Consider the following 25,921-nt stretch of genomic DNA (forward strand, 5'->3'; position numbering starts at 1 on the left):
AAGTGACTTGTGCTAGGTCACACAGGAGACAAGTGGCAAAGCCAGGATAAGAACACTGGTCCTCAGATTCAATCATTCATTCGTATTGAGCGCTTACTATGCGCAGATCAATGTATTAAGCTCTTGGGAGAGTGAGACACAGATATTAATATGAATAAATGAATTAGAGATACGTACATAAGTGCTGGGGGGCTGGGAGGGGGAAGAACAAAGGGAGCAAGTCAGGGTGACGCAGAAGGGAATGGGAGAAGAGGGAAAGGGGAGGCTTAGTCAGGGAAGGCCTCCTGGAGGAGATGTGCTTTTGATGAGGATCTGAAGGGAGGGAGAGTAATTGTCTGTCGGATATGAAGAGGGAGGGCATTCCAGGCCAGAGGCAGGATGTGAGTGAGAGGTCAGTGGCATGATAGGCGAGACGGAGGGCAGTGAGGAGGTTAGCATCAAAGGAGCGAAGTGTGTGGGTTGAGTTGTAGTAGGAGACTAGTGAGGTGAGGTAAGAAGGGGCAAGGTGACTGAGTGCTGTAAAGCTAATGGTGAGGAGTTTTCGTTTGATGCAGAGGTAGATGGGCAACCACTGGAATTTTCTGAGGAATGGGGAAACATGTCTTGAGCATTTTTGTAGAAAAATGATCCAGGCAGCAGAGTGAAGTATAGACTGCAGTAGGGGGAGGCAGGAAGCTGGGAAGTCAGCAAAGTGCCTGATATGGTCATTCAGGCGGGATAGGATAGGATATAATCATATTAACATGGTAGAAGTCTGGATGGACAGGAAAAGGTGGATTTTAGCTATGCTGTGAAGGTGGGACCGACAGGGCTTAGTAATGGGTTGAATATGTGGGTTGAATGAGAAAAAGGAGTCAAGGATAATGCCAAGGTTACAGGCTTGTGAGATATGAAGACTGTGAGCCCCACATGGGACAACCTGATTACCTCATATTCCCCCCAGCACTTGGCACAGTGCTTGGCACATAGTAAGTGCTTAACAAATACCACCATCATCATTATCATCCGATAAAGGATGTTGGTGCCATCTACAGTGATTGGAAAGTCAGGGAGAGGACAAGGTCTGGGTGGGAAGATAAGGAATTCTGTTTTGGACATATTTGAGGTAATGGGAGGACATCCAAGAAGAGATGTCTTTAAGGCAGGAGGAAAAACTCAAGCAAAAACTCCTCACTCTTGACTTCAAGTCTTTCCATCACCTCGCCCCCTCCTACCTCACCTCCCTTCTCTCCTTCTACAGCCCAGCCCACACCCTCTGCTCCTCTGCCGCTAACCTCCCCACTGTGCCTTGTTCTCGTCTGTTCCGCCGTCGACCCCTGGCCCACGTCCTTCCCCTGGCCTGGAATGCCCTCTCTCCACACATCTGCCAAACTAGCTCTCTTTCTCCCTTCAAAGCCCTACTGAGAGCTCACCTCCTTCCCCTTTTCCTCTCTTCCTCCCCTCCCCATTGCCCCCCCACCCTACCTCCTTCCCCTTCCCACAGCACTTGAATATATTTGTACATATTTATTACTCTATTTATTTTACTTGTACATATTTACTACTCTATTTTATTAATGATGTGCTTATAGCTATAATTCCATTTATTCTGACGGTTTTGACACCTGTCGACATGCTTTGTTTTGTTGTCTGTCTCCCCCTTCTAGACTGTGAGCCCACTGTTGGGTAGGGACCGTCTCTATATGTTGCCGACTTGTACTTCCCAAGCGCTTAGTACAGTGCTCTGAACACAGTAAGTGCTCAGTAAATACGATTGAATGAATGAAAGAAGGAATGCATACTGCATATTGAGAGAGAGTGAGAGTGAGAGAGAGAGAGAGAATAAGTTCTCAAAGGGAGAGGGTGTAGATGGAAAATAGAAGGGGTCCCAGAACTGAACCTTGAGGGACCCCCACAGTTAGGGGGTGGGAGGCAGAGAAGGAGCCCACAAAGGAGATCGAGAATGAACAGCCAGAGAGATAAGAGGAGAACCAGGAGAGGACAGTGTCAGTGAAGCCAAGGATGGATGTTTCCAGGAGAAGGGGATGGTCCATAGTGATAAAGGCAGCTGAGAGGTCAAAGAGGATTAGGATGGAGTAGATCCCATTGGATTTGGCATTCCTTCATTCATTCAATTGTATTTGAGCGCTTACTGTGTGCAGAGCACTGTACTAAGCGCTTGGGAAGTACAAGTTGGCAACATATAGAGACGGTCCCTACCCAACAACGGGCTCACAGTCTAGAAGGGGGAGACAGACAACAAAACAAATCATGTAAACAGGTGTCAAAATCATCAGAACAAATAGAATTAAAGCTAGATGCACATCATTAACAAAATAAATAGAATAGTAAATATGTACAAGTAAAATAAATAGAGTAATAAATATGTACAAATATATATACACAAGTGCTGTGGGGAGGGGAAGGAGGTAGAGCAGGGGGGATGGGGAGGAGGAGATGGAAAAGGGGGCTCAATCTGGGAAGGCCTCCTGGAGGTGGTGAGCTCTCAGTGGGGCTTTGAAGAGAGGAAGAGAGCTAGTTTGGCGGATGTGTGGAGGGAGGACATTCCATACCAGGGGAAGGACGTGGGCCAGGGATCAACAGCGGGACAGGCGAGAACGAGGCACAGTGAGGAGGCTAGCGGCAGAGGAGCGGAGGGTGCGGGCTGGGCTGTAGAAGGAGAGAAAGGAGATGAGGTAGGAGGGGTCGAGGTGATGGAGAGCCTTAAAGCCGAAAGTGAGGAGTTTTTGCTTGATTCATAGGTTGACAGGCAGCCACTGGAGATTTTTGAGGAGGGGAGTAATATCTCAGAGCATTTCTGCACAAAGATGATCTGGGCAGCAGAGTGAGGTATAGACTGAAGTGGGGAAAGACTGGAGGATGGGACATGAGGGAGGAGGCTGATGCAGTAATCCAGTCGGGATAGGATGAGAAAGTGAACCAGCAAGGTAGTGGTTTGGATGGAGAGGAAAGGGCGGATCTTGGCGATGTTGTGGAGGTGAGACCGGCAGGTTTTGGCAAGAAGGAGACCATTGATGACCTTTGAGAGGGCGGCTTCTGTGGAGTGAAGGGGACGGAAGCCAGATTGGAGGATGTCAAAGAGAGAACTAGAAGAGAAGAATTTGCAACAGCAGGCATAGACAACTTGCTCAAGGAGTTTGGAGAGGAATGGTAAGAGGGAGATGGGGCGATAACTGGATGGAGTCATGGAGTTAAGGGAGGATTTTTTTTTTAGGAAAAGGGAGACATGGACATGTTTGAATGCAGTGGGGAAGAAACCATTGCAGAGCCAACAGTTGAAGATGACTGTTATGGACAGAAGAAGGGATTGGGCAAGTGTTTTGATAAATTGCGAAGGAACAGGATCAGGTGTGCGGATGGAGGGGGTGAACTTTGAAAGGATGCAGATCTCCTCTACAGCTACTGCTGGGAAAGATGGGAGAGTTGAAGAGGGGGTAGGAAGGGGGAGGGACTAAGCAGGGGCAGGGGAGATTTTAGGGAGATAATAATAATGATGGTATTTGTTAAGCACTTACTACGTGCCAAGCACTGTTCTAAGCACTGGGGTAGATACAAGGAATCAAGTTGTCCCACGTGGGGCTCACAGTCTTAATCCCCATTTTACAGATGAGGTAACAGGCACAGAGAAGTGGCTTGCCCAAGGTCACACAGCAGACAAGTGGCAGAGCCGGGATTAGAATCCACGTCCTCTGACTTCCAAGCCCAGGTTCTTTCCACTAAGCCACACTGAGATCACACCAATTTTCTTAATAAAGTAGTTGACCAGATCACTGGGGGCAAGGGATTAGGGAAGCGGGGGGGACAGGGAGCCTGAGGAGGGAGTTAAATGTCTAGAACAACTCTCAGGCCTATGTCTTTTCTAATAGGCCACACTGCTTCTCCTTTCTCTTCAAACGCTGTCCAGTCATTTCCAATTCATAGTGACTTTATACAGTTTTCTTGGTAAAAATATGGAAATGGTTTACCATTACCTTCTTCCATACAGTGAAAGCTTAAGTTTCTGCCATTGTCTTTGATCAACATTTTGATCACTTGATCATTCACTTGACTCGTTCCATGCCGCTGATGCCCAGCACAGGTGAATCAACTTTGTTTGATGCTTCAGGTTAGACCTTTCCATTATGGGTAGCAGTACCTCTCAGTGGCATAGCTTTAACCTTTACTGGCAAACACAAACTCTCCTACCACAATAAGGCGTTGATTCATAGGAGAGGTTTCTCCTATAATATGTATAATAAGAGATTTCCCCTGCTACTATAAAAAAGGTTACAGTGCTCAATAAATACCGCTAATTGATTGACTGATTAAATTCAATGTAAAGGAAACTTAGTAATAGGTTGATTAACCTAAGGCTCTCAAATGCCTAGATTATTTCACACTTTCCTTGCAAACCTAGATTTTGTTTCTAAGCATGTCCACCTAGAAAACCACACTTTTATGGCCCTTGATGTATTGGCTGTGAAATACCCCATGTAATATGTTAGTCCCTTGAAGCCCCATTTTTCCCACATCATATTTCTGTAATTTAAACCCCATCAATCTTGATTCTCTAGAACATAGAGTTAAGACATGTTTATAACAGTTTGCAAAAACAGGAAATGGGACTCTTTCAGACAATTTTCAATTTTATCAAGACAAGTCCTGTCAAGTGATGGATGGGTGGGGCGGTGGAGGAGAGGCCAGAATTATAATAATAATGATGGTATTTGTTAAGCGTTTACTGTGTGTCAGGCACTGAACTAAGCACTGGGGTGGATACAAGTAAATCAAGTTGGACACAATCCCTGTCCCTTGTGGGGCTCACTGTCTCAGCCCCCATTTTACAGATGAGATAACTGAGGCACACAGAAGTGAAGTGAGTTGCCCAAGGTTACACAGCAGGTAAGTGGTGGAGCCAGGATTAGAACCCATGAGCTTCTGACTCCCAGGCCGTGTTCTACCCACTATGTCATGCTGTTTCTCCTATTACGCTTGGAACGGGGGTAAGGACAGGGGTAGACACAGCAGCAGGAGCTGCAGTTGGAAGGAGTTGGAAAAGGAGAGCTTGGAAGAGGAGGGGTGGGAAGGCCAGGAAGAGACCTAGCTTTGGGAAGCCAAGGAGAGGCTGCCTGGGTGTTCCCATATTCCCTGCCACTCCTACTGCTGCTTCTCCCTAGAACTTCACTTTGCCTACTCTTTGTCTAACTTTTCTGATCCTGGATAATTATAATAATAGTAATAATGGTATTTGTTAAGCACTTACTATGTGCCAGGCACTGTATTAAGCACTGGGGTGGATACAAGCAAATCAGGTTAGACACAGTCCCTGCTCCACATGGGGCTCCCAGTCATAATTCCTATTTTACAGATGAGGTAACTGAGGCACAGACAAGTTAAGTGACTTGCCAAAGGCGATAAAGCAGACAAGAGGCAGAGCTGGGATTACAGCCCATGACATTCTGACTCCCAGGCCCCTGCTCTATTCATTCATTCATTCAATCGTATTTATTGAGCACTTACTGTGTGCAGAGCACTGTACCAAGTGCTTGGGAAGTACAAGTTGGCGACATATAGACGATCCCTATTCACTATGCCATGCTGCTTCCCATGATGGATACTAGTTGGTCAGCACTCTTTCACATGCACAGGAGTTTCTGACCATTTTGTGCAGGTCTCCCCACTCCTCAAAATCCTCCAATGGTTGCCCACTTCTCTCAGCATCAAGCAGAAACTCCAGACTGTTATCACTGGTACTCAACCAGCTCTCCCTCTCCTTCTCTCCCTCACTCTTCTCCCACTACAACCCAGCTCACACACTTCATTCCTCTCAAGCCAACTTACTCACTGTGCCTCATTCTCATCTCTTTCGCCTTCAACCTCTGGTTCAAGCCCTCCCCCACCCCCCCCACTTACAGATCTCTCTCCTCCTTCACATCTGGTAGACCACTACTCTCCCCACCTGAAAAGCCCTTCTAAAATCATAACCCCATCAGGAGGCCTTCCCTGATTCATCTTTTATCTCCTCCACCTATTCCCCAGCACTTGGGTAAGTGCTGGCCCCCCACTGTCCCACCCCCCAGGTAACACTTACGTACATAGTACATACTTTTAAACTTTCTTGATCCCCTCTACCAGTATTTTACTATCTGCCTCTTCCACTAGAGTGTAAGCTCCCCCAGGGCAGGGATTGTGTCTACTAAACTCTATTGTATTCTCCCAAGCATTTACTGCAGTGCTCAATTAATTTTGCTTCATTCATTCAATCATATTTATTGAGCGCTTACTGTGTGCAGAGCACTGTATTAAGCACTTGGGAACTACAAGTCTGGGAATTACAAGTCAGCAACATATAGGGCTGTCCCTACCCAATAACAGGCTCACAGTCTAGAACGGGGAGACAGACAACAAAACAAAACACGTAGACAGGTGTCAAAACTATCCGAATAAATAGAATTATAGCTATATGTACATCATTAATAAAATAGAGTAGTAAATATGTACAAGTAAAATAAATAGTGTAATAAATATGTACAAATATATACAAGTGCTGTAGGGCGGGGGGCGAAGGGGAGGGTAGGAGCAGAAGAAAAAGGGAGGGAAATCTGGGAAGGCTTCCTGGAGGAGGTGAGCTCTTAATAGGGCTTTGAAGGGAGGAAGAGAGCTAGTGTGGCAGATGTGAGCCTGTTGTTGGGTAGGGACTGTCTCTATATGCTGCCAACTTGTATTTCCCAAGCGCTTAGTACAGTGCTCTGCACACAGTAAGCGCTCACTAAATACGACTGAATGAATGAATGAATGTGTGGAGGGAGGGCATTCCAGGCCAGGGGAAGGACGTGGGCCAGGAGTCAGGACAGGTGAGCATGAGGCACGGTGAGGAGGATAGTGGCAGAGGAGCAGAGGGTGTGGGCTGGGCTGTAGAAGGAGAGAAGGGAGGTGAAGTAGGAGTGGGCAAGGTGATGAAGAGCCTTGAAGCCGAGAGTGAGGAGTTTTTGCTTGATTCGTAGGTTGACAGGCAACCAATGGAGATTTTTGAGGAGGGAAGTGACATGCCCAGAGCATTTTTGTACAAAGATAATCCGGGTAGCAGAGTGAAGTATAGACTGAAGTTGGGAGAGACACGTGGATGAGAGATCAGAGAGGAGACTGATGCAGTAATCCAGCTGGGGTAGGATGAGAACCAGCAAGGTAGCAGTTTGGATGGAGAGGAAACGGAGGGTCTTGGAGATGTTGTGGAGGTGAGACTGGTAGGTTTTGGTGACGGACTGGATGTGTGGAGTGAATGAGAGAGCGGAGTCAAGGACGACACCAAGGTGGCAGGCTTGTGAGATGGGAAGGATGGTAGTAACATCTACAGTGACAGGAAAGTCAGGAAAAGGACAGGGTTTGGGAGTGAAGATAAGGAGCTCAGTCTTGGACATGTTGAGTTTTAGATGGCGGGCAGACATCCAGATGGAGATGTCCTGAAGGCAGGAGGAGATACGAGCCTGAAGGGAGGGAGAGAGAACAGGGGTGGAGATGTAGATTTGGGTGTCAACAGTGTAGAGATGACAGTTGAAGCCATGGGAGCAAATGAGTTCACCAAGGGAGTAAGTATAGATAGAGAACAGAAGGCAACCAAGAACTGACCCTTGAGGAACCCCTACAGTATGGGGATAGGAGGGGAAGGAGGAGCTCGCGAAGGGGACTGAGAATGAACAGCTAGAGAGATAAGAGGAGAACGAGGACAGGACAGAGTCTGTGAAGCCAACGTTGGATAGTGTGTTGAAGAGAAGAGGGTGATCCACAGTGTAGAAGGCAGCTGAGAAGTCAAGGATGATTAGGATAGAGTAGGGGCCAATGGATTTAGCAAGAAGGAGGTCATTGGTGACCTTTGGTTGGAGTTGAGGAATTTGAGGCAGCGAGTGTAGACGACTTGTTCTAGGAGTTTGGAAAGGAAGAGTAGGAGGGAGATAGGGTGATAACTAGAAGGGGTAGTGGGGTCAAGAGAGGGTTTTTTTAGGATGGGGGAGACGTGGGCATGTTTGAAGGCAGAGGGGAAGGAACCAGTAGAGAGTGAGCAGTTGAAGATGGAAGTTAAGGAGGGGAGGAGCGAAGGGACGAGAGTTTTCATAAGATGAGAGGGAATGGGGTCCAGAGCACAGGTGGATGGAGTGGCACTTAAGAAAAGGGAGGAGATCTCAACTGAAGATACTGCTGGGAAGGATGGGAGAGTAGCAGAGAGGGTTGAGAGCAGGGGGGATGGAGAAGGGGGAGGGGTGACTTTGGGGAGCTCAGACCTGATGGTGTTAATTTTACTAAGTAGGAGGCAGGATCTTTGGGAGTGTGGGATGGAGGAGGGGGAGGAACAGGGGGCCTGAGGAGAGAGTTAAATGTCCGGAACAGCTGACGGGGGTGATGGGCATGGGTGTCAATAAGGGAGGAAAAATAATTTTGCCTGGCAGAGGAGAGGGCAGAGGTACAAGGCTTCAAATGCCTTGTACCAAATCTCCTGCTCTTCCTGTACAAGTCCACACCCCCAACTCTGCCCTCTCTGCTGAATTCAACTCAGCAGCAGTGTGGCTCACTGGAAAGAGCATGGGCTTTGGAGTCAGAGGTCATGGGTTCGAATCCCAGCTCTGCCAATTGTCAGCTGTGTGACTTTGGGCAAATCACTTGACTTCTCTGTGCCTCAGTTCCCTCAGCTGTACAATGGGGATGAAGACTGTGAGCCTCCTGTGAGACAACATGATCGCCTTGTAACCTCCCCAGCACTTAGAACAGTGCTTTGCACATAGTAAGCACTTAATAAATGCCATTAAAAAAAAAATTCCTTGGCCCTGTCCCTCCAATCTCACACCACCAAGCCCCAGGCCTGGATCAATCAGTCAGTGGTATTTACTGAATGCTTACTCTGTACAGAGCATTGCAGTAAGCACTTGAGAGAACACCATACAGCAGAGATCAGACCCAATCCCAGCCCACAAAGAGCTTACAGTCTAGAGGGGAAGTCAGACCTTAAAATAAATTCCAGGTAGGGGATATGGCAGATTGTAAGGATAATGTGGGGTGAACATCAAGTGCTTAAGGGGTTAGATCCCAGTACATATATGATGCAGAAAGGAGGGCAAGTAGGTGAAATGAGGGCTTAGTCAGTAAAGGCCTCTTAAAGGAGATATTCATTCATTCATTCATTCAATCATATTTAATGAGTGCTTACTGTGTGCAGATCACTGTACTAAGCCCTTGGAAAGTACAATTCAGCAACAGATAGACAATCTCTACCCAACTACGGACTCACAGTCTAAAAGTGGGGAGACAGGCAACAAAAGTAGAGAGGCATCAACAGCATCAAAATAAACAGAATTATAGACATTTAAACATTATTAATAAAATAAATAGAATGATAAATATGTACATATATACACTAGTGCTGTGGGGCAGGGACGGGGTAGAGCAGAGAGAGGGAGTATATATGTATATAGTTTGTACATATTTATTACTCTACTTATTTATTTTACTTGTACATATTTATTCTATTTATTTTATTTGGTTTATATGTTTTGTTTTGTTGTCTGTCTCCCCCTTCTAGACTGTGAGCCCACTGCTGGATAGGGACCGTCTCTATATGTTGCAAACTTGTACTTCCCAAGCGCTTAGTACAGTGCTCTGCACACAGTAAATGCTCATTAAATATGATTCATTGAATGAATGAATGAATGAATAAGTAGGGGCAATGGGGAAGGGAGGACTAGCAGAAGAAAAGGGGGGCTCAGTCTGAGAAAGTCTCCTGGAGGAGGTGAGCTTTCAGTAGGGCTTAGGAGGGCTTTGAAGGAGAGGAAAGTGGTGGTCTACCAGAAACGAAGGAAGAGGAAGTTTCAGGCCAAAGGGAGGGCATGGGCAAGGGGTAGGTGGTGAGACAGAAGTACAGTGAGTAGGTTGGTGTTACAGAAACGAAGTGGATGGCCTGAGCTGAGATGGGGGTGTGGGTTCTAATCCCGGCTCTGCCATTTGTCTGTGTGACCTTGGGCATGTCACTCAACTTCTCTGTGCTTCAGATCCCTCACCTGCAAAATGGGGATTTGATACCTGTTCTCCTTCCCACTTGGACTGTGAGCCCCACATGCGAACTGATTACCTTGTGCTTAGTACAAGTACCCCAGTGCTTAGTACCCCAGTGCTTAGTAGAATACTTGATACATAGTAAGCGCTTAAATTCCACAATTATTATTATTACCATTATTATTTAGGGGATCAATGAGGTAAGGTAGGAAGAGGAGTGAGCTGGTTGAGTGTTTTAAAGCCAATAGTAAGGAGCTTCTGTTTGATGAGGAAGTGGATGGTCAGACGAGTGCAGTGGGTGGGCTGGGTTGTAGTATGAAATCAGCGAGGTAAGGTAGGAGGGAGCAAGCTGATTGAGTGCTTTAAAGCCAATGGTAAGGAGTTTCTGTTTATTGCAAAGATGGACAGGCAATATATATTTGTACCTATTTATTACTCTATTTATTTTACTTGTACATATTTACTATATTTTATTAATGATGTGCATAGAGCTAAAATTCTATTTATTCTGATGGTTTTGATGCCTGTCTACATGTTTTGTCTTGTTGCCTGTCTCCTCCTTCCAGACTGTGAGCCCGTTGTTGGGTAGGGACCGTCTCTATATGTTGCCGACTTGTACTTCCCAAGTGCTTAGTACAGTGCTCTGCACACAGTAAGTGCTCAATAAATATGACTGAATGAATGAACGAACCACTGGAGGGTTTGTAAGAGTGGGGAGACATGAACTGAATTTTTTTTAGAAAAAGGATCCAGGCAGCAGCGTGAAGTAAAGATTGGAGTGGGGAAAGGATGGAGGTGGGGGGTGGGGGGGGTCAGCAAAGAGGTTGATGCAGTAGTCAAGGCAGGATAGGATACGTGCTTAGATTCATTCATTCATTCAATCATATTTATCAACATGGTAGTTTGGATGGAGAGGAAAGGGTTGATTTTAGCAATGCTGTGAAGATATAACTGACAGGATGTGGTGATAGACTGAATATGTGGGTTGAATGAGAGAGATGAGGTGAGGAAATTGCCACGGTTATAAGTTTGTGAGATAGGGAGCAGAGTAGTGCTACCTACACTCATGGGAAAGCGGGGGGGGGGGGGGGGGGGGGGTTAGGGATTGGGAGGGAAGATGAGGAGTTCTGTTAAGTTTGAGGTGTTGGCAGGACATTCAAGAAGAGAGGCAGGAGGATATGTGGGACTGCAGAAAATAAGAGAGGTCAGGGCTGGAGATGCAGATTTGGGAGTTACCTCCACAGAGATGGTAGTTGAAGCACTGGGAGCGAATGAGTTCGCCAAGAGAGTGGGTGTAGATGAAGAATAGAAGGGGACCCATAACTGAGCTTTGAGGGACACCCAGAGTCAGAAAAAAACTGTGGTATTTGTTAAGCGCTTACTATGTGTCAGGCACTGTACTAAGCACTGGGGTGGATGTAAGCAAATTGGGTTAGACACATGGGGCTCACAATCTCAACACCCATTTTCCAGATGAGGTAACTGAGGCACAGAGAAGCAAAGTGACTTGCCCAAGGTCACCCAAAAGACAAGTGGTGAAGCTGGGGTTAGGACCCACAATCTTCTGACTCCCAGGCCCATGCTCTGCCATTATGCCATGCTGCTCGAGGAGAAGCCTGTGAAAGAGACCAGAAAGGAGCAGCCAGTGAGATAGGAGAATCAGGAGAGGACAGCATCAGTAAAAGCCAAGGTTGGATAATGTTTCCAGGACAAGAGGGTGGTCCACAGTGTCAAAGGCAGCTGAGAGGCCAAGGACGATAAGGATGGAGTAGTTGCCAAGACAACTTCCCAGAGATGTGCCACCGGTAGCTCAAGCCTAACACGCCCTAAGCTGAAGTCATCTTCCTACCCAAATCCGTGCCTCCGTTTATCTTTCCAACTACAGCAAGGAACACCACCATCCCCCTGTCTCTGAAACCGTGGTATTTTCCTTAACTTCTAGCTCTTTCAACTCCCAAATAAAATCTGTCTCCAAATCCTGCCAAGGTTTTTCCTAAAAGACATTTCCCAGATCTACTCTTTCCTCTCCATTCGAACAGCAACCACCCTGATCCAGGCTTCCTTGCTGACCTCTCAGCCTCCAGCCTCTCCCTTCTCCAGTCCCTACTTTCATTCAATTGTATTTATTGAGTGCTTACTGTGTGCAGAGCACTGTACTAAGTGCTTCTCCCCAGCTCATATCCTCCTAACTACTACCTCAACACTTTACACCACCTCCATACTTTTGTCACACTCACAATCATTCATAGCACTTATGCACATATGTACTAGCATAATCTGCTCATCCGCATATCCACCTTTCAAGCCTTTTCTTCAATTTATCTGTAATTTAAGTTTGTGTCATCTCTCCTTTTTTCTTTAATGGTATTTAATAACAATAATAATAATAATAATAATGGCATTTATTAAGCACTTACTATGTGCAAAGCACTGTTCTAAGTGCTGGGGACGTTACAAGGTGATCAGGTTGTCCCATGGGGGGGCTCACAGTCTTTATCCCCATTTTACAGATGAGGTACCTGAGGCACAGAGAAGTTAAGTGACTTGCCCAAAGTCACACAGCTGGCAAGTGGCGGAGCCAGGATTAGAGCTCAGGTCCTTCTGACTCCCAGGCCCATGCTCAGTACTCTGCACATAATAGGCACTCACATTGACTGATAGTAGCTAAATATCATTTTTGAGCCGTTTTGAGGAAAAGCACAACAGAAATCAAACAAATAAGAAACTGAAGCAATAGACACCTAAGGTACCAATCTGAGTAAATCACCTGCCAAAAGTCCAAACACCTCCAAGAGGTAAAACTACCCAAAGAACAAAATTCAGTAGTATTGGCAGTCAATCAATCATATTTATTGAGCACTTACTGTGTGCAGAGCACTGAACTAAGCACTTGGGAAGTACAAGTTGTCAACATATAGAGACGTTCCCTACCCAACAGTGGGCTCACAGTCTAGAAGGGGGAGACAGAGGACAAAACCAAACATATTAACAAAATAAAATAAATAGAATAAATATGTACAAGTAAAATAGAGTAATAAATATGTACAAACATATATACATATATACAGGTGCTGTGGGGAAGGGAAGGAGGTAAGTTATGAAAGAGTCCAAGAAAACCCACTTTCTCCTAAAAGGCAGCAATTAAAGTTGAGTTTTACTGGAAATAAGCTCAAATTTATGGGTATGGTTGTCTCTTCTTTGTAATTTTTATTAAGGCAACACTTGACCATCAGAAAATTAATTAAGCCCAATTTAAAGTGATCATACGCCATATGTTTGGTCTCACACTGCCTACAAAGCATTTGCTTATCTCAGACCAAATTTGGCCAGCAATGTGTTTTAAAGAATGCCCTCACCCTGGGATTTTTGCAATATTCTATTTTCAAAATTTATTTCAACTCTGTTCATGAATTATATTCATAAAAATGCAGTAGCTTCACAATGGTTCATTATGGTCGCCCCTACTAGACTGTAAACTCCTAGAGGTCAGGGACTGTGTCTTCTAACTCTAGTTCCCCCCAAACGCTTAGTCCAGTGCTCTGCACAAGGTAGGTCCTCAATGAATTGACTGATAGTAGGTAAATATGAACTATAGTTGCACACTATCAAATGTTGGGTTGTCGGAAGAGCAAGTGCTCTCAAGCAAATATTTCAAGTATTAATTCTCTTGAAAAATGGCAGTGGGTTGCTAGAACCCTAAAGGTAAAAAGGTTCTTCTGATTTTGCAGAAGTTATGATCTAGGCAAGTTCCATTTTGTTTAAATGTGCTAAATGAGATTTTTAAGCTCATTTTCAAATTTGAAAAGAACTAGAAATTCATGACATGGTTGAGTGCTTTTCTTGAGGAGGGAGCTGGGAGAGGTATCCCCGGGACTCTCCAAAATGGTTGAAATTGTTACAGATCATGCTACCCAACTTCCTTATTGCATGCTGACAAAATAAAAAAAGCAACAGGAATTTTTAAAAAATACAATAAATCATCCACAGTCCAGTTGCACTTTATCCAAGCTGTGTTTTGTAAAGCCTGGGAATTTTTGAGGCCGGAGAGTGCTAGCAGTGGCTTCAGTTGCACAGTTGGAGCCCTTCCCTAGACAAGGGTTTGGGGGTAGGAAGGTGGGAGGGGGAGAAGGCAGGCCAGTGAAGGACCCCAGAAAGCGCCTCGGAGGCCTAGCAGACCAGGAGGTGGGTGGGGTTCCTGCCCCGGGTGAGGTGAGTGTGCTAGTAGTGCTCCCAGGTACTGGCTGGAAGAGGCACATTTTAGTCACCCACACTTTTTAAGTTATCTGGTTTGCCTGAGGTGAAGGTTAAGCTGCATAAATCGAGTTTTTACTGTTTACTACTAAAAAAGTTAATGTATCATTTATTTGTCCTCAAATCTCTAATGGTTTTTGCTTATTAGGACTTGAAGCATTACAGACTTAAATGTGAATGGAAATTGGAAAAGTTCTCATTCAACTCTCGCCTCCCTTCTTTCACTACCCAAACATCCCCACAGACATTTTGTTTAAAGCACCCACCTAAAATCTGGTATAACACGCAGAGCACCCAAAGCACCTCAACAATGAGCCAGCGCCAATACTAAAAGATGCATTTAGAAAGAAAAATATAGAAAACAATAAAGTTCAATTAAAATCAACAGGAATTTACAGAAATTAAGTAACACAGGGAAAGACCTCAAAGATCAAGCAGATTAGGCCATTCAGTACATTTTCCACTCATCTATACATTGCGTTGAACTTCTGACCAAAGCTTTTTAGAAAAAGGGCATTCCATCCTAAAACTATGAAAAGAACATTCACAAATATGTAAGAGGAATTTGAATCTTTACTTCAGATTAACTGAAACAAACCTGAATTTCACACATTAAAATACTAGTCTCAAGGAATAATTTTTGACAATTCGTGAGAGGAAATATTTTCAAACTAGCATTTATTTGTAACTATATCACATGTGGAAAATTGGCAAGTAAACTAGTTCATCAAACTTTTATAGCAGCATAAATCATTTTATCTCTACCAAAAGGTACAGTCATCCCATGCAAAAACATAGCATCGATTTTATACCTGAAAGATGTAATTTAACACCCCAAATTCACAAATGCCAAGGATGATTTGCACCTATACAATTTAGGAAAACTAGCCCAAAATTCAAATAAGTGTTAAGAAGTATTCCTTACAGACTTGTAATGCTAGGGCCCATCAATAACAGGCCACATAACTGTGCTATTGAAAATCCCTCAACCGTGGAGGTGGGGAAGGGGGTTTAATGAACCATGAGCAATCATGGAAAAATAGGAAAAAAACTCAAGGTAATGCTTCCTCCAGTCCTTCAAGTTGGTGGCAGCCGCAGTAGTGCAGAGCCTGGTACTAGGCACTTGGGAACAGAGAACACAAGTAGAAGGTACAGTGCCTGCCTTTGAGCAGCTTACACTCGACCGGAGGAAGCAAATGGACAAACACGCAAAAGGTGAAAAAGGGAATAGCTAAAAACCGAAATAAGCCATTAAGATCAATAACGAATAAACAGATAGGCAGTAAATTTTAATGTACCTGATGGAGTGACATGACTAGGTAAGTGGAGGGTTAGTCAGGGAACTGCAATTTGGATGAGTGTCCTTTTTAGGAGGGCTTTTAAGGTTTAGAAGGATGTACTTAGATTGTTGCGGGGGTCGAGGTGGGGAGTTCCATATGGGGAATGATGTAAAGGATCAGGCAATGAGGAAAATGAAAGCAAGGTACAAGTAGAAGGTTTTCTGGTGAGGAGTAAAGAGTTTGAGCTGGAGTGTAGGGGAGGCAGGCAAGGGCAGGAGCAAGCTGGGTAGGGAATATTTAGTGGGCAGTAGGGAGAAAGCCAAATGGGTGTGTGGGGGGGGAGTTGGATGAAGCTTGGCAGGGAGAGAGTCAGACAGAGAGCAGGTGGGACAGTCGGATAGAACGCGGGGCCTTCACTCCAAGGAAACCACCCTCTCAAAGGTCACCAAAGATCTCCTTCTTGCCAAATCCAACAGCTTCTACTCCATCTTAATCCTTCTCAACCTCTCAGCTACCTTTGACACCGTGGACCACCCCCTTCTCCTGGATGCTTTATCCAACCTTGGCTTCACTGACTCTGTCCTCTCCTAGTTCTCCTCATCTCTCTGGCTGTTCATTCTCAGTCTCCTTCGAGGGCTCCTCCTCCGCCTCCCACCCCCTAACTGTGGGGTTCCCTCAAGATTCAGTTCTTGGACCCCTTCTATTCTCCATCTATACTCATTCCCTTGGAGCTCCTGCAGCTTCAACTACCATCTCTCTGCAGATGATTCCCAAATCTACATCTCCTCCCCTGATCTCTCTCCCGGCTTGCATCTCTTCCTGCCTTCAAGACATCTCTACTTGGATGTCCTCCTGTCATCTCAAACTTAACAAGCCCAAACAGAGCTCTTTATCTTTCCACCCAAACCGTGCCCTCTCCCAGACTTTCCCACCACTGTATACAGCACCACCATCCTTCTTGTCTCACAAGCCCAATAACCTTGGCATTATCCTTGACTCCTCTCTCATTCAACCCATATACTCATCACCAAAATCTGTTAGTCGCACCTTCACAGCATCGCCAAAATCCCCCCTTTCCTCTCCATCCAAACTGCTACCACGTTAATAAAATCACTCATCCTATGACTGAATCAGCCTCCTTGCTGTCCTCCCAACCTCCCGCCTCGCCCCACTCCAGTCCACACTTCAGTCAGCTGCCCAGATCACCTTTCTACAGAAATGTTCAGGATATGTCACCCCCCTCCTCAAAAAATCTCCAGTAGTTGCCTATCCACCCCCGTATCAAACAAAAACTCTTCACCATTCTCTTTAAAGCACTCCATCACCTTGACCCCTCCTACCTCACCTCGCTTCTCTCCTTCTACAACTCAGCCAGCACACTTTGCTCTTCTCGTGTTAACCTTCTCACCGTGCCTTCATCTCCGTCTCGCCGCCGACTCCTGGCCCACGTCCTACTGCTGGCCTGGCCCTCCCTCCTCACATTCGACAATTACTCCCCCCGCCCCCCCCCCCAAAGCCTTACTGAAGGCCCATCTCCTCCAAGAGACCTTCCCAGACTAAGCCCCACTTTTCCTCATCTCACTCCCTTCTGCGTCACCCTGATTTACTCCCTTTGCTCACCCCCCCCCAGCCCCACAGCACTTATGTACATATTTGTAATTTTACTTATTTGTATTGCTGTCTATTTGTATTGATGACTGCGCCCCCCCCCCCCCGCCAGACTGTGAGCTCGTTGTGGGCAGCGATTGTCACTATTGTTGCATTGTACTTTCTCAAGCGCCTAGTACAGTGCTCTGCACACAGTCAGCGCTTAATACGATTGAACGAATGAATGGGAGTCGGACAGAACGCGGGGTGGGGGGAGAGTCGCACAGAAGGGAGAGTCGGACAGAGCACGGGGTGGAGGGGGGAAGAGTCAGACAGAACGCGGGGTGGGGGTCGAAAATGGAGGGGAGAGCGTGGTAAACTGTCCCACCTGTGTGCCGGGATACGTTGCGAACTCATCCCTTTGCCCACCAGGAAGTGCACGTCACTCAGCACCTCGTTGTTGAAGAGAAAGGCGAATCGCTCCTTCACGGTGGGCTTCGTCGCCTGCCAGTTGTATACAGGCTCCCGGTGGAGCACCAGGACCGCCCCCGGGGGCCCGGCTGCAGCAGCAGCTGCTGCTGCTGTCGTCGCCGCCGCCGCCGCCGCCGCCGCCCCCGCTCCGGGCGGAGCGGATCCCGCACCTACAGCCACTGAAGAGACCACCCCACCGCCGGCCGCGGCCTGTGCGCTGGAGGCGGCAGAAGAGGCGGCGGCGGCAGGGTTGGCGGGGATCGAGGCCGCGGCGACGGCACAATTGTTGTAATTGAGGCCGGAGCCGCCGTTACTGCAGCCGGAGCCGTTGCTAACCCCCGGCGGGCAAGATGGGAGGCCTCCGCCGCTCCCACCGGCCGCCATCTTGGTCGGAAACCGCAGCAGCAACAACGGCTGCAAAGGGCGAGCGGTAGCAGCCGGGCTGTTTACAAATAGCACCGGGCAGCAGCGGCGCATGGGGGCGCGGGGGGCGCGCGCGGCGAACCCGAGATTTGGGAGGGGGGGGGACGGGGGCGCGCGCGCGCGCGCGCACCCGCCCAGCCCAGGGTATCAGATGCGGGGGGGGCGGGGGGGCGGGGAATGTCGTCGCTCGGCGGGGAGACGGAGCAGGCGGGGGGAGAGGGGAGGGACGGGAGAGCCGGAGAAGCCCCTTCCCTCTCTCCTCTTCCTTCTTCCCCCCGGCCCACCAGCAGTCGTGGGAAAACCCGGTGAACCTGACGGATTCCTCGTGGGCTGGCGCCTAGGGTGCCCGGGCTCGCAGAGGAGGTTTTAAACCAGGAATCTCGCCGAAGGCCCGAGGGAACTTCAGTGGGGATCCTGATTTGTGACGCTCTCTTTTGAAGCTCTGGGTGTGGCCGGCCCCGTCAGTGGCTCCATTACAATGGCTCCATTCAATTCTTGGACTCCTGACTATTACTGGCTTTAGTAGTAGTAGAAGTAGTAATAACAATAATGAATAATAGTCATCTGTTAAGCCCATTCCAAGCAGGAAACAGCATTTTAATTCATTCAATCGTATTTATTGAGCGCTTACTGTGTGCAGAGCACTGCACTAAGCACTTGGGAAGCACAAGTCGGTAACATATGGAGAAGGTCCCTACGCAACAACGGGCTCACAGTCTAGAAGGAGGAGACAGAGAACAAAACAAAACAAGTAGACAGGTGTCAATATCATCAAAATAGATCAATAGAATTATAGATATATACACCTCATTAATAGAATAAGAGTCAGATGACTTGGGTTCTAATCCTGGCTCTATATAATGATTATGGTATTTGTTAAATTATTAGTATGTCCAAGCACTGTTCTAAGACTGGAGTAGACACAACAATAATATAATAATAATAACGGTATTTGTTAAGCACTTACTCTGTGCCAAGCACTGTACTAAGCACTGGAGTGGATACAAGCAAATCGGGTCAGACACGGTCCCTGTCCCATGTGGGGCTCACAATCTCAATCCCTCTTTTACAGATGAGGGAACTGAAGCACAGAGAAGTGATGTGACTTGCCCAGGGTCACACAGCAGACAAGTGGCAGGATAAGGATTAGAACCCATGATCTTCTGACTCCCAGGCCCGTCCTTTATCCATTACACCATACTGCTTCTCCATCAGGTTGTCCCATGTGGGGCTCACAGTCTTAATTCCCATTTTACAGATGAGGTAACTGAGGCACAGAGAAGTAAAGTGGCTTGCCCAAGGTCACACAGCAGACAGGTGGAAGAGTCAGCATTAGAATCCATGTGCTCTGACTCCCAAGACTGCTCTTTCCAGTAGGCCACACTACCCACATGTCTGCAATGAGACCCTGGGCAAGTCACTGTACTCTCCTGTGCCTCAGGTCATCTGTAAATTGGGGATTAAATCTAATAATAATAATACTAATTGTGATATTTGTTAAGCGCTTACTATGTGCTAGGGACTGTACGAAGCGCCGAGGTGGATACAAGCAAATCGGGTTGGACACAGTCCCTGTCCCATGTGGGGCTCACAGTCTCAATCTTCATTTTACAGATGAGGTCACTGAGGCGCAGAGAAGCAAAGTGACTTGACCAAGGTCACACAACAGACAAGTGGTGAAACTGGGGTTAGAACCCATGACCTTCCAACTTCCAGGACCGTACTCTATCCACTACGCCATAGATAACTTTATATCTGCCCCAGCATTTAGAACTGTGCTTGGCTCATAATAAATATTTAACAAATATTATTACTGTTATAATTATTATGTGCCTAGCACTGGAGTAGCTATAATACAGACAGATTAGATGCAATTGCTGTCCCACATGGGGCTCGCAGTCTGAGGGAAGCCAAACAGGTATTTAAGCCTCATATCACAGGTGAGGAAGCGAGGTACAGAAACTTCAAGTGACTTGCCCAGCAAGCAAGTGGCAAAGCCAGTATTAAAATCCAGGTCCTCTGAGACCCAGGCCCATGCTCTTTCCACTAGGCCACGATGCTTCAGTCAGCTCACTCCTCAATCAATCAGTTGTATTTATTGTGTGCAGAGTACTGTACTAAGGGCTTGGAAGGATTCACTATAACAAAGTTGGTAGATATGTTCTCTGCTCCCAGGGAGCCTACAGTCTAGAAGGGGAGACAGATATTAATACAAATATATAAATTATGAATATGCACATAAGTGCAGTGGGGCTGAAATTAGGGCGAATAAAGGGGGCAAATCCAAGTACAAGGGTGAAAGAAGGGAGAGGGAGTAGGGGAAATGAGGGCTTCCTCGTTCGGATACTGGTGAGTAGCCCTGCCTGTCATGCAGGACACCGGGGCATGATGCCCCAACAGGGAGTAAAATAAATTTCCTCTAGACTGTAGGCTCGTCGTGGGCAGGGAATGTACCTGTTTATTGTATTGTACTCTCATGAGCGCTTAGTATAGTGCTGTGCACACAGCAAATGTTTGATCAGTATGACTGAATGAACGGAAGGCCTCTTGAAGGAGATGTGATTTTAAAGCTTTGAAGGTTGGGAGGGTGTCGGATTTTCTGTTGGATATAATAAATAATAGTAATCATGGTATTTATTAAGCACTTACTATGTGCTGGGCACGGTATTAAGTGCTGGGGTGGATACAAGCAAATTGGGTTGGACACAGTCCCTGTTCCACATGGGGCTCACAGTCTTAATCCCCATTTTTCAGATGAGGTACCTTAGCCACAGAGAAGTAAAGTGACTTGCCCAAGGTCACAACAGCAGACAAGTGGCGGAGCTGGGATTGGAGCCCATTACCTTCTCCCAGGCCCGTGCTCTAGCCACTACGCTATGCTCCTTCATGATATGAAGGGGGAGAGTGTTCCAGGTCAGAGGCAGGACATGGGCAATGGATAGGAGGCTTGGTAGACGAGAAGGAGGTACAGTAAGTAGGTCGGCTTTAGAGGCAGGCAGATGGCTAGAGAGATGAGTTCAAAGCACTGTAAATAGGTTGGTATTAGAGGAGTAAAGCGTGTGGCTGGGGGTACTCAATCACCTTGAGTCTTACTTCAATTTCCTACTATAACCCAGTCAGCTGAAGTCTTGTAAATCCTGAGGGTAAGTCCCTCCCTTTTATTTCCAACAGACCACCACTCTCCCCCTCTTCAAAGCCCTGCTAAATTTATATCTGCCCCAGGAAGTCTTCTCTGACTAATCTCTCATCTCCCCACTCCTTTTCTCTCCCTAGTGCATCATTTTTACATCCGTGCCAACTAAGCACCCCACTCGCCCCAACCTCCTTCCCACACCACTTGGTTGCTTCCCCTACCTATAATTGATTTTTGTGTCTGTCTAGATTGTAAAATCTTTGAGGGCAGGAATCATGTCTATTAATTCCATTGTACTGTACTTTCCCAAATGCTTAGTACAGTGCTCCGCACAGAGAAGGCACCCAATAGATAAGTAATGCTGGTATTTGTTAAACACCTTCTATGTGCCAAGCCCAGTACTCAATGCTGGAGCAGATACAGATCCCACAGGTCCTGTCCCACATGGGCCTCACAGTCTGATTGATTGATTAGAACTGGGAAAAGAGAGTATAATTGGGAAATGTGTGAGACAGGATCAATTGCGGGGAACGGGGAGGTGGTTAGTCTTTCCTACTCCCTGCAGTATCCTATGCATCTTCAGAAGGAGAAGCAGCATGGCTTAGTGGAAAGGACATGGGCCTGGGAGTCAGAGAACCTGGGTTCTAATCTTGGCTCCCCACTTACCTGCTGTGTGACCTTGGACAAGGCACTTCACTTTTCTGTGTCTCAGTTTCCTCAGCTGTAAAATGAGGATTCAATACTAGTTTCCCCTTAAACTTAGACCGTAAGCCCCATGTAGGACAGGGACTGTCCCCTACCTGATTATCTTATATCTACTTCAGCACTTAGAACAGTGCTTGATGCGTAGTAACTGCTAGCGACCTCTTGGACAAATGGTAGAATTGTACTGTAATCCTTTTCACATAAAAGCAGTGCAGTTTCTCAATTTCCTGAGGACTTATCCAAGTCAGGACCATGGAGGAAAGTGATTAGCTCGGGCTGAGGTGTCTGAGGTGCTCATGGATTTCAGCCACCCTTTTTTTTTTCTTCATTAGATTTTTGGGGCCCAGAAATTTTATGACTGCCCTACCCAAAATGAGATGTCAGGTTACCTTAGTTCAGGCTCAATGAGACTACAATATTTAGAGAACCTTTGAATCAAGGGACCCATTGGGATTTTTTACCACTGAGATCCACTCATTTGCCAGCTACACTTGGATTTTCACATAGCTTTCAGTAGGATTTACTGAGGGTGTCCTGTGTGCAGAGCACTGTACTAAGCTTTGGGGAGTTAAAACCTCTTTTCCCTGGCTCATTCTCCCTTCTGCATTGTCTATGCACTTTATCTGTGACCTTTGTGCATTTGATATTCACCCTACCCCCAACCTCACAGCACTTAATTACATTTCTCTAAATCATACAGTCTAAATTATGTATTCATATTAGTGTTTGTCTCTCTCTAGACTTTTAGCTCGTTTAGGGCAGGGAATGTGTCCATTAATTCTGTTGTATTCTCCCAAGCGCTTAGTACAGTGCTCTGCCCAAAGTAAGCACTCAATAAATACAATTGATGAATTCACTGGGAGAATACAGTAGAAGAGAATGACACAATCCTTGTGCACAAGTAGTTTTGCAATCTAGCTGGGGAGACAGACATAAAATAATTTAGCAATAGGAGGAAAAAATGTTCCTATAGTAAAATATTTCCAAAAGTGTAACAAGAAGTAGTGAATGCAAAAATGCTAAGATGATAGTAGGGAGGATAAGACCTAGGAAGTAGAAAAATTTTTCAGAGACAATCTCCTACTACAACCCAGTCCACAATCTTCACTTCACTAATGCCAACCTACTTACTGTACCTTGATCTCATCTATCTTTCTGCCGACCCCTTGCCCCCATCCTCCTTCTGGCCTGGAATTCCCTCCCCCTTCATATCTGACAGACCACCACTCTCCCCACCTTCAAATCCTAATTACAATCACGTTCCCTCCAAGAGGCCTTTCTTCTAATCCCTCTCCCTTATCCAATGTCTAAAGCACTTGGATCTGTACTCTTTAAGCACTTGGTATTCACCCCACCCTCTCTCAAGCCCACAACCTTCCCGTCTCTCAAGCCCACAACCTTGGTGTCATCCTTGATTTCGATCTCTCATTCACCCCAAATAACCAATCTGTCACCAAAACCTGCCAGTCTCACCTTCACATCATCACCAAGATCTGCCCTTTCCTCTCCATCCAAACTACTACCACGTTAGTACAATCTCTCATCATATCCCGACTGGATTACTGTATCAGCATCGGTTCTGTATCTCCCCACTTCAGTCTATACTTCACCCGTGATCCCACCGTCGACCCCTGGCCCACATCCTACCTCTGGCCTGGAATGCCCTCCCTCCTGAAATCTGCCGAACTAGCACACTTCCCCCCTTCAAAGCCCTACTGAAAGCTCACCGCCTCCAGGAGGCCTTCCCAGACTAAGCCCCCCTTTTCCTCTGCTCACCCTCCCCTCCCCATTGCCCTGGCCCGCTGCCTTTGCTCCACCCCCACTCCCTGCCCCACAGCACTTTTATATATATGTACATATTTATAATTATAATTATCTTTATTTTTATTAATGATGTGTATATATATAATTTGATTAATTTATAATGATGCTACTGATGCCTGTTTACTTGTTTTAATGTCTGTCTCACCCCTTCTAAACTGTGAGCCCGTTGTTGGGTAGGGATTATCCCTGTTGCTGAATTGTATTTCCCAAGCACTTAGTACAGTGCTCTGCATAAAGTAAGTGCTCAATAAATTTGAATGAATGAATGAATGAAAGGAGGGATGCTGCTGTAAATAGGTCCATCAGCAACAATAGAATGTGGCCTTTCCTCCTGGACCGACACATGGAGAGGAACCCTGGAGAAGTAATAATAGTAGTAGTAATCATATTTACTAAGCATTTACTATGTGCAGAGCACTGTTCAAAGTGCTGGGAAAGAGTCCATGGGTGAATAGTAATAATAATAATAATAGTAATGGTATTTGTTAAGAGCTCACTGTGTGCCAGGCACTGTACCAAGAGAAGAGAGAAGCAGCGTGGCTCAGTGGAAAGAGCTCGGGCTTTGGAGTCAGAGGTCATGGGTTCAAATGCCGGCTCCACTGATTGTCAGCTGTGTGGCTTTGGGCAAGTCATTTCACTTCTCTGGGCCTCAGTTACCTCATCTGTAAAATGGGGATTAAGACTGTGAGCCCACCCATTGGACAACCTGATCACCTTGTAACCTCCCCGCACTTAGTATAGTGCTTTGCACATAGTAGGCGCTTAATAAATGCCATCATTATTATTATTATTACTAAGCTCAGGGGTAGATACAAGGTAATTGTGTTGGACATGGTACCTGTTCCACATGGAGCTCTCAATCTTAATCCCCATTTTACAGATGAGGTAACCGAGGCACAGAAAAGTGAATTGACTTCCCCAAGGTCACACAGCAGACAAGTGTTGGAGCTGGGATTAGAACCCAAATCCTGTCTTTGACCCTCAAGGGGCTCACAATCTAAGAATCTAAGTTGTGAGGAGGGGATTGGAGACTGACACATAAGAGGCGATGAGACAGTAAAACAAGAAAACACCATAATAGACAAGGATAAATGCACGAAGTAAAAACAAAAGTCAGTAGGTGGTTGTACCTAGAGGAGCAAAATTGCAGGCTCCTTGGGGCTCAGAGTCCAAGGAACATCCATGGCCACAGTGGTTTTGTGGAGGGTTCGTGCTGTGGATGTATTCTCTTTCCTGCCGGGGTTCTGGAAGGCAGGATGCTATGGAGTCTCCTTAGTGGAGCAGAGAAGTGCCAGTGCCAGTTCTGGGGGAAGCAGCATGGCTTATGGTGGGAGAGATGCCAAATTGCTCTGTTGCAGTTTATGTCCCTGCAGCCCGATGGCTCAAAGGGGAGTTGGCAGCTGCTGGTTCATTCATTCATTCATTTAATCATATTTATTGAGTGCTTACTGTGTGCAGAGCACTGTACTAAGTGCTTGGGAGAGTACAATAGAATGATAAACAGACACATTCCCTGCCCACAACGATCTTACAGTCTAGAGACTGTAACTCCACTGCAGCCAGTTGCATAGCATGGCTGCCTTTGAGAGGAGCCAAGTACACTTGTTTGTAGTTTAAATCCCCATGGCCTGGCATGTACAGAGCATATCAGGAGCAGGGGCTCTGTGTAGAGTGGAGTGTGAGAGGAGGCAGCAGCTATCAATTGTTTCACTGGCCTGCAGTGGAGGTAACTGGTGTTCATGTTACCCCCCGCTCTGTCTCCCAAGCCCACAATTTGGCATTAGCCTCAATTCATCGCTCTCATTCAACCCACACATTCAATCATTCACAACATCTCTAAAATTCACCCTTTCCTCTCCATTCAAACTGCTACCATGCTGATCCAAGCACTTATCCTATCCCACCTTGACTATGCATCAACCTCTTCACTGACCTCCCTGCCTCTTGTCTCTCTCCCCACTCCAGTCCATACTTCTCTCTGCTGGCCCAGATCATTTTTTCAAAAAAAAAAAAAAACAACCCATTCATTCCACATCACCCCACTCCTCGAGAACCTCTAGCGGTTGCTCATTCGCCTACACATTAAACAGAAACTCCTTACCATCAGCTTGCAAGCAGTAAATCATCTCACACCCTCCTACTTTACCTCACTGATCACTTATTAAAGCTCAGGCCACATACTTTGCTCCTTGAGCACCATCTTGCTCATTTTTTTAATGGTATTTTTATG

The 25,921-nt window shown here is 46.3% G+C and overlaps 1 protein-coding gene across 1 annotated transcript in view; it reads right to left on the bottom strand.

Annotated features, from left to right (window-relative positions):
• The window catches only part of BTBD2 (BTB domain containing 2), a 60,517-nt gene extending 42,439 nt beyond the window's left edge, over positions 1-18,078 (bottom strand). Inside the window, exon 1 of the mRNA XM_038770651.1 lies at positions 17,524-18,078. Within this exon, the coding sequence (XP_038626579.1) occupies positions 17,524-17,990 (467 nt within the window). The 5' untranslated portion in view covers positions 17,991-18,078. The remainder of the gene's footprint in view (positions 1-17,523) is intronic.
• Positions 18,079-25,921: the final 7,843 nt, after the last annotated feature.

This window comes from Tachyglossus aculeatus, chromosome X2, assembly GCF_015852505.1.
Source record: "Tachyglossus aculeatus isolate mTacAcu1 chromosome X2, mTacAcu1.pri, whole genome shotgun sequence".
Classification (NCBI taxonomy): Eukaryota; Metazoa; Chordata; class Mammalia; order Monotremata; family Tachyglossidae; genus Tachyglossus; species Tachyglossus aculeatus.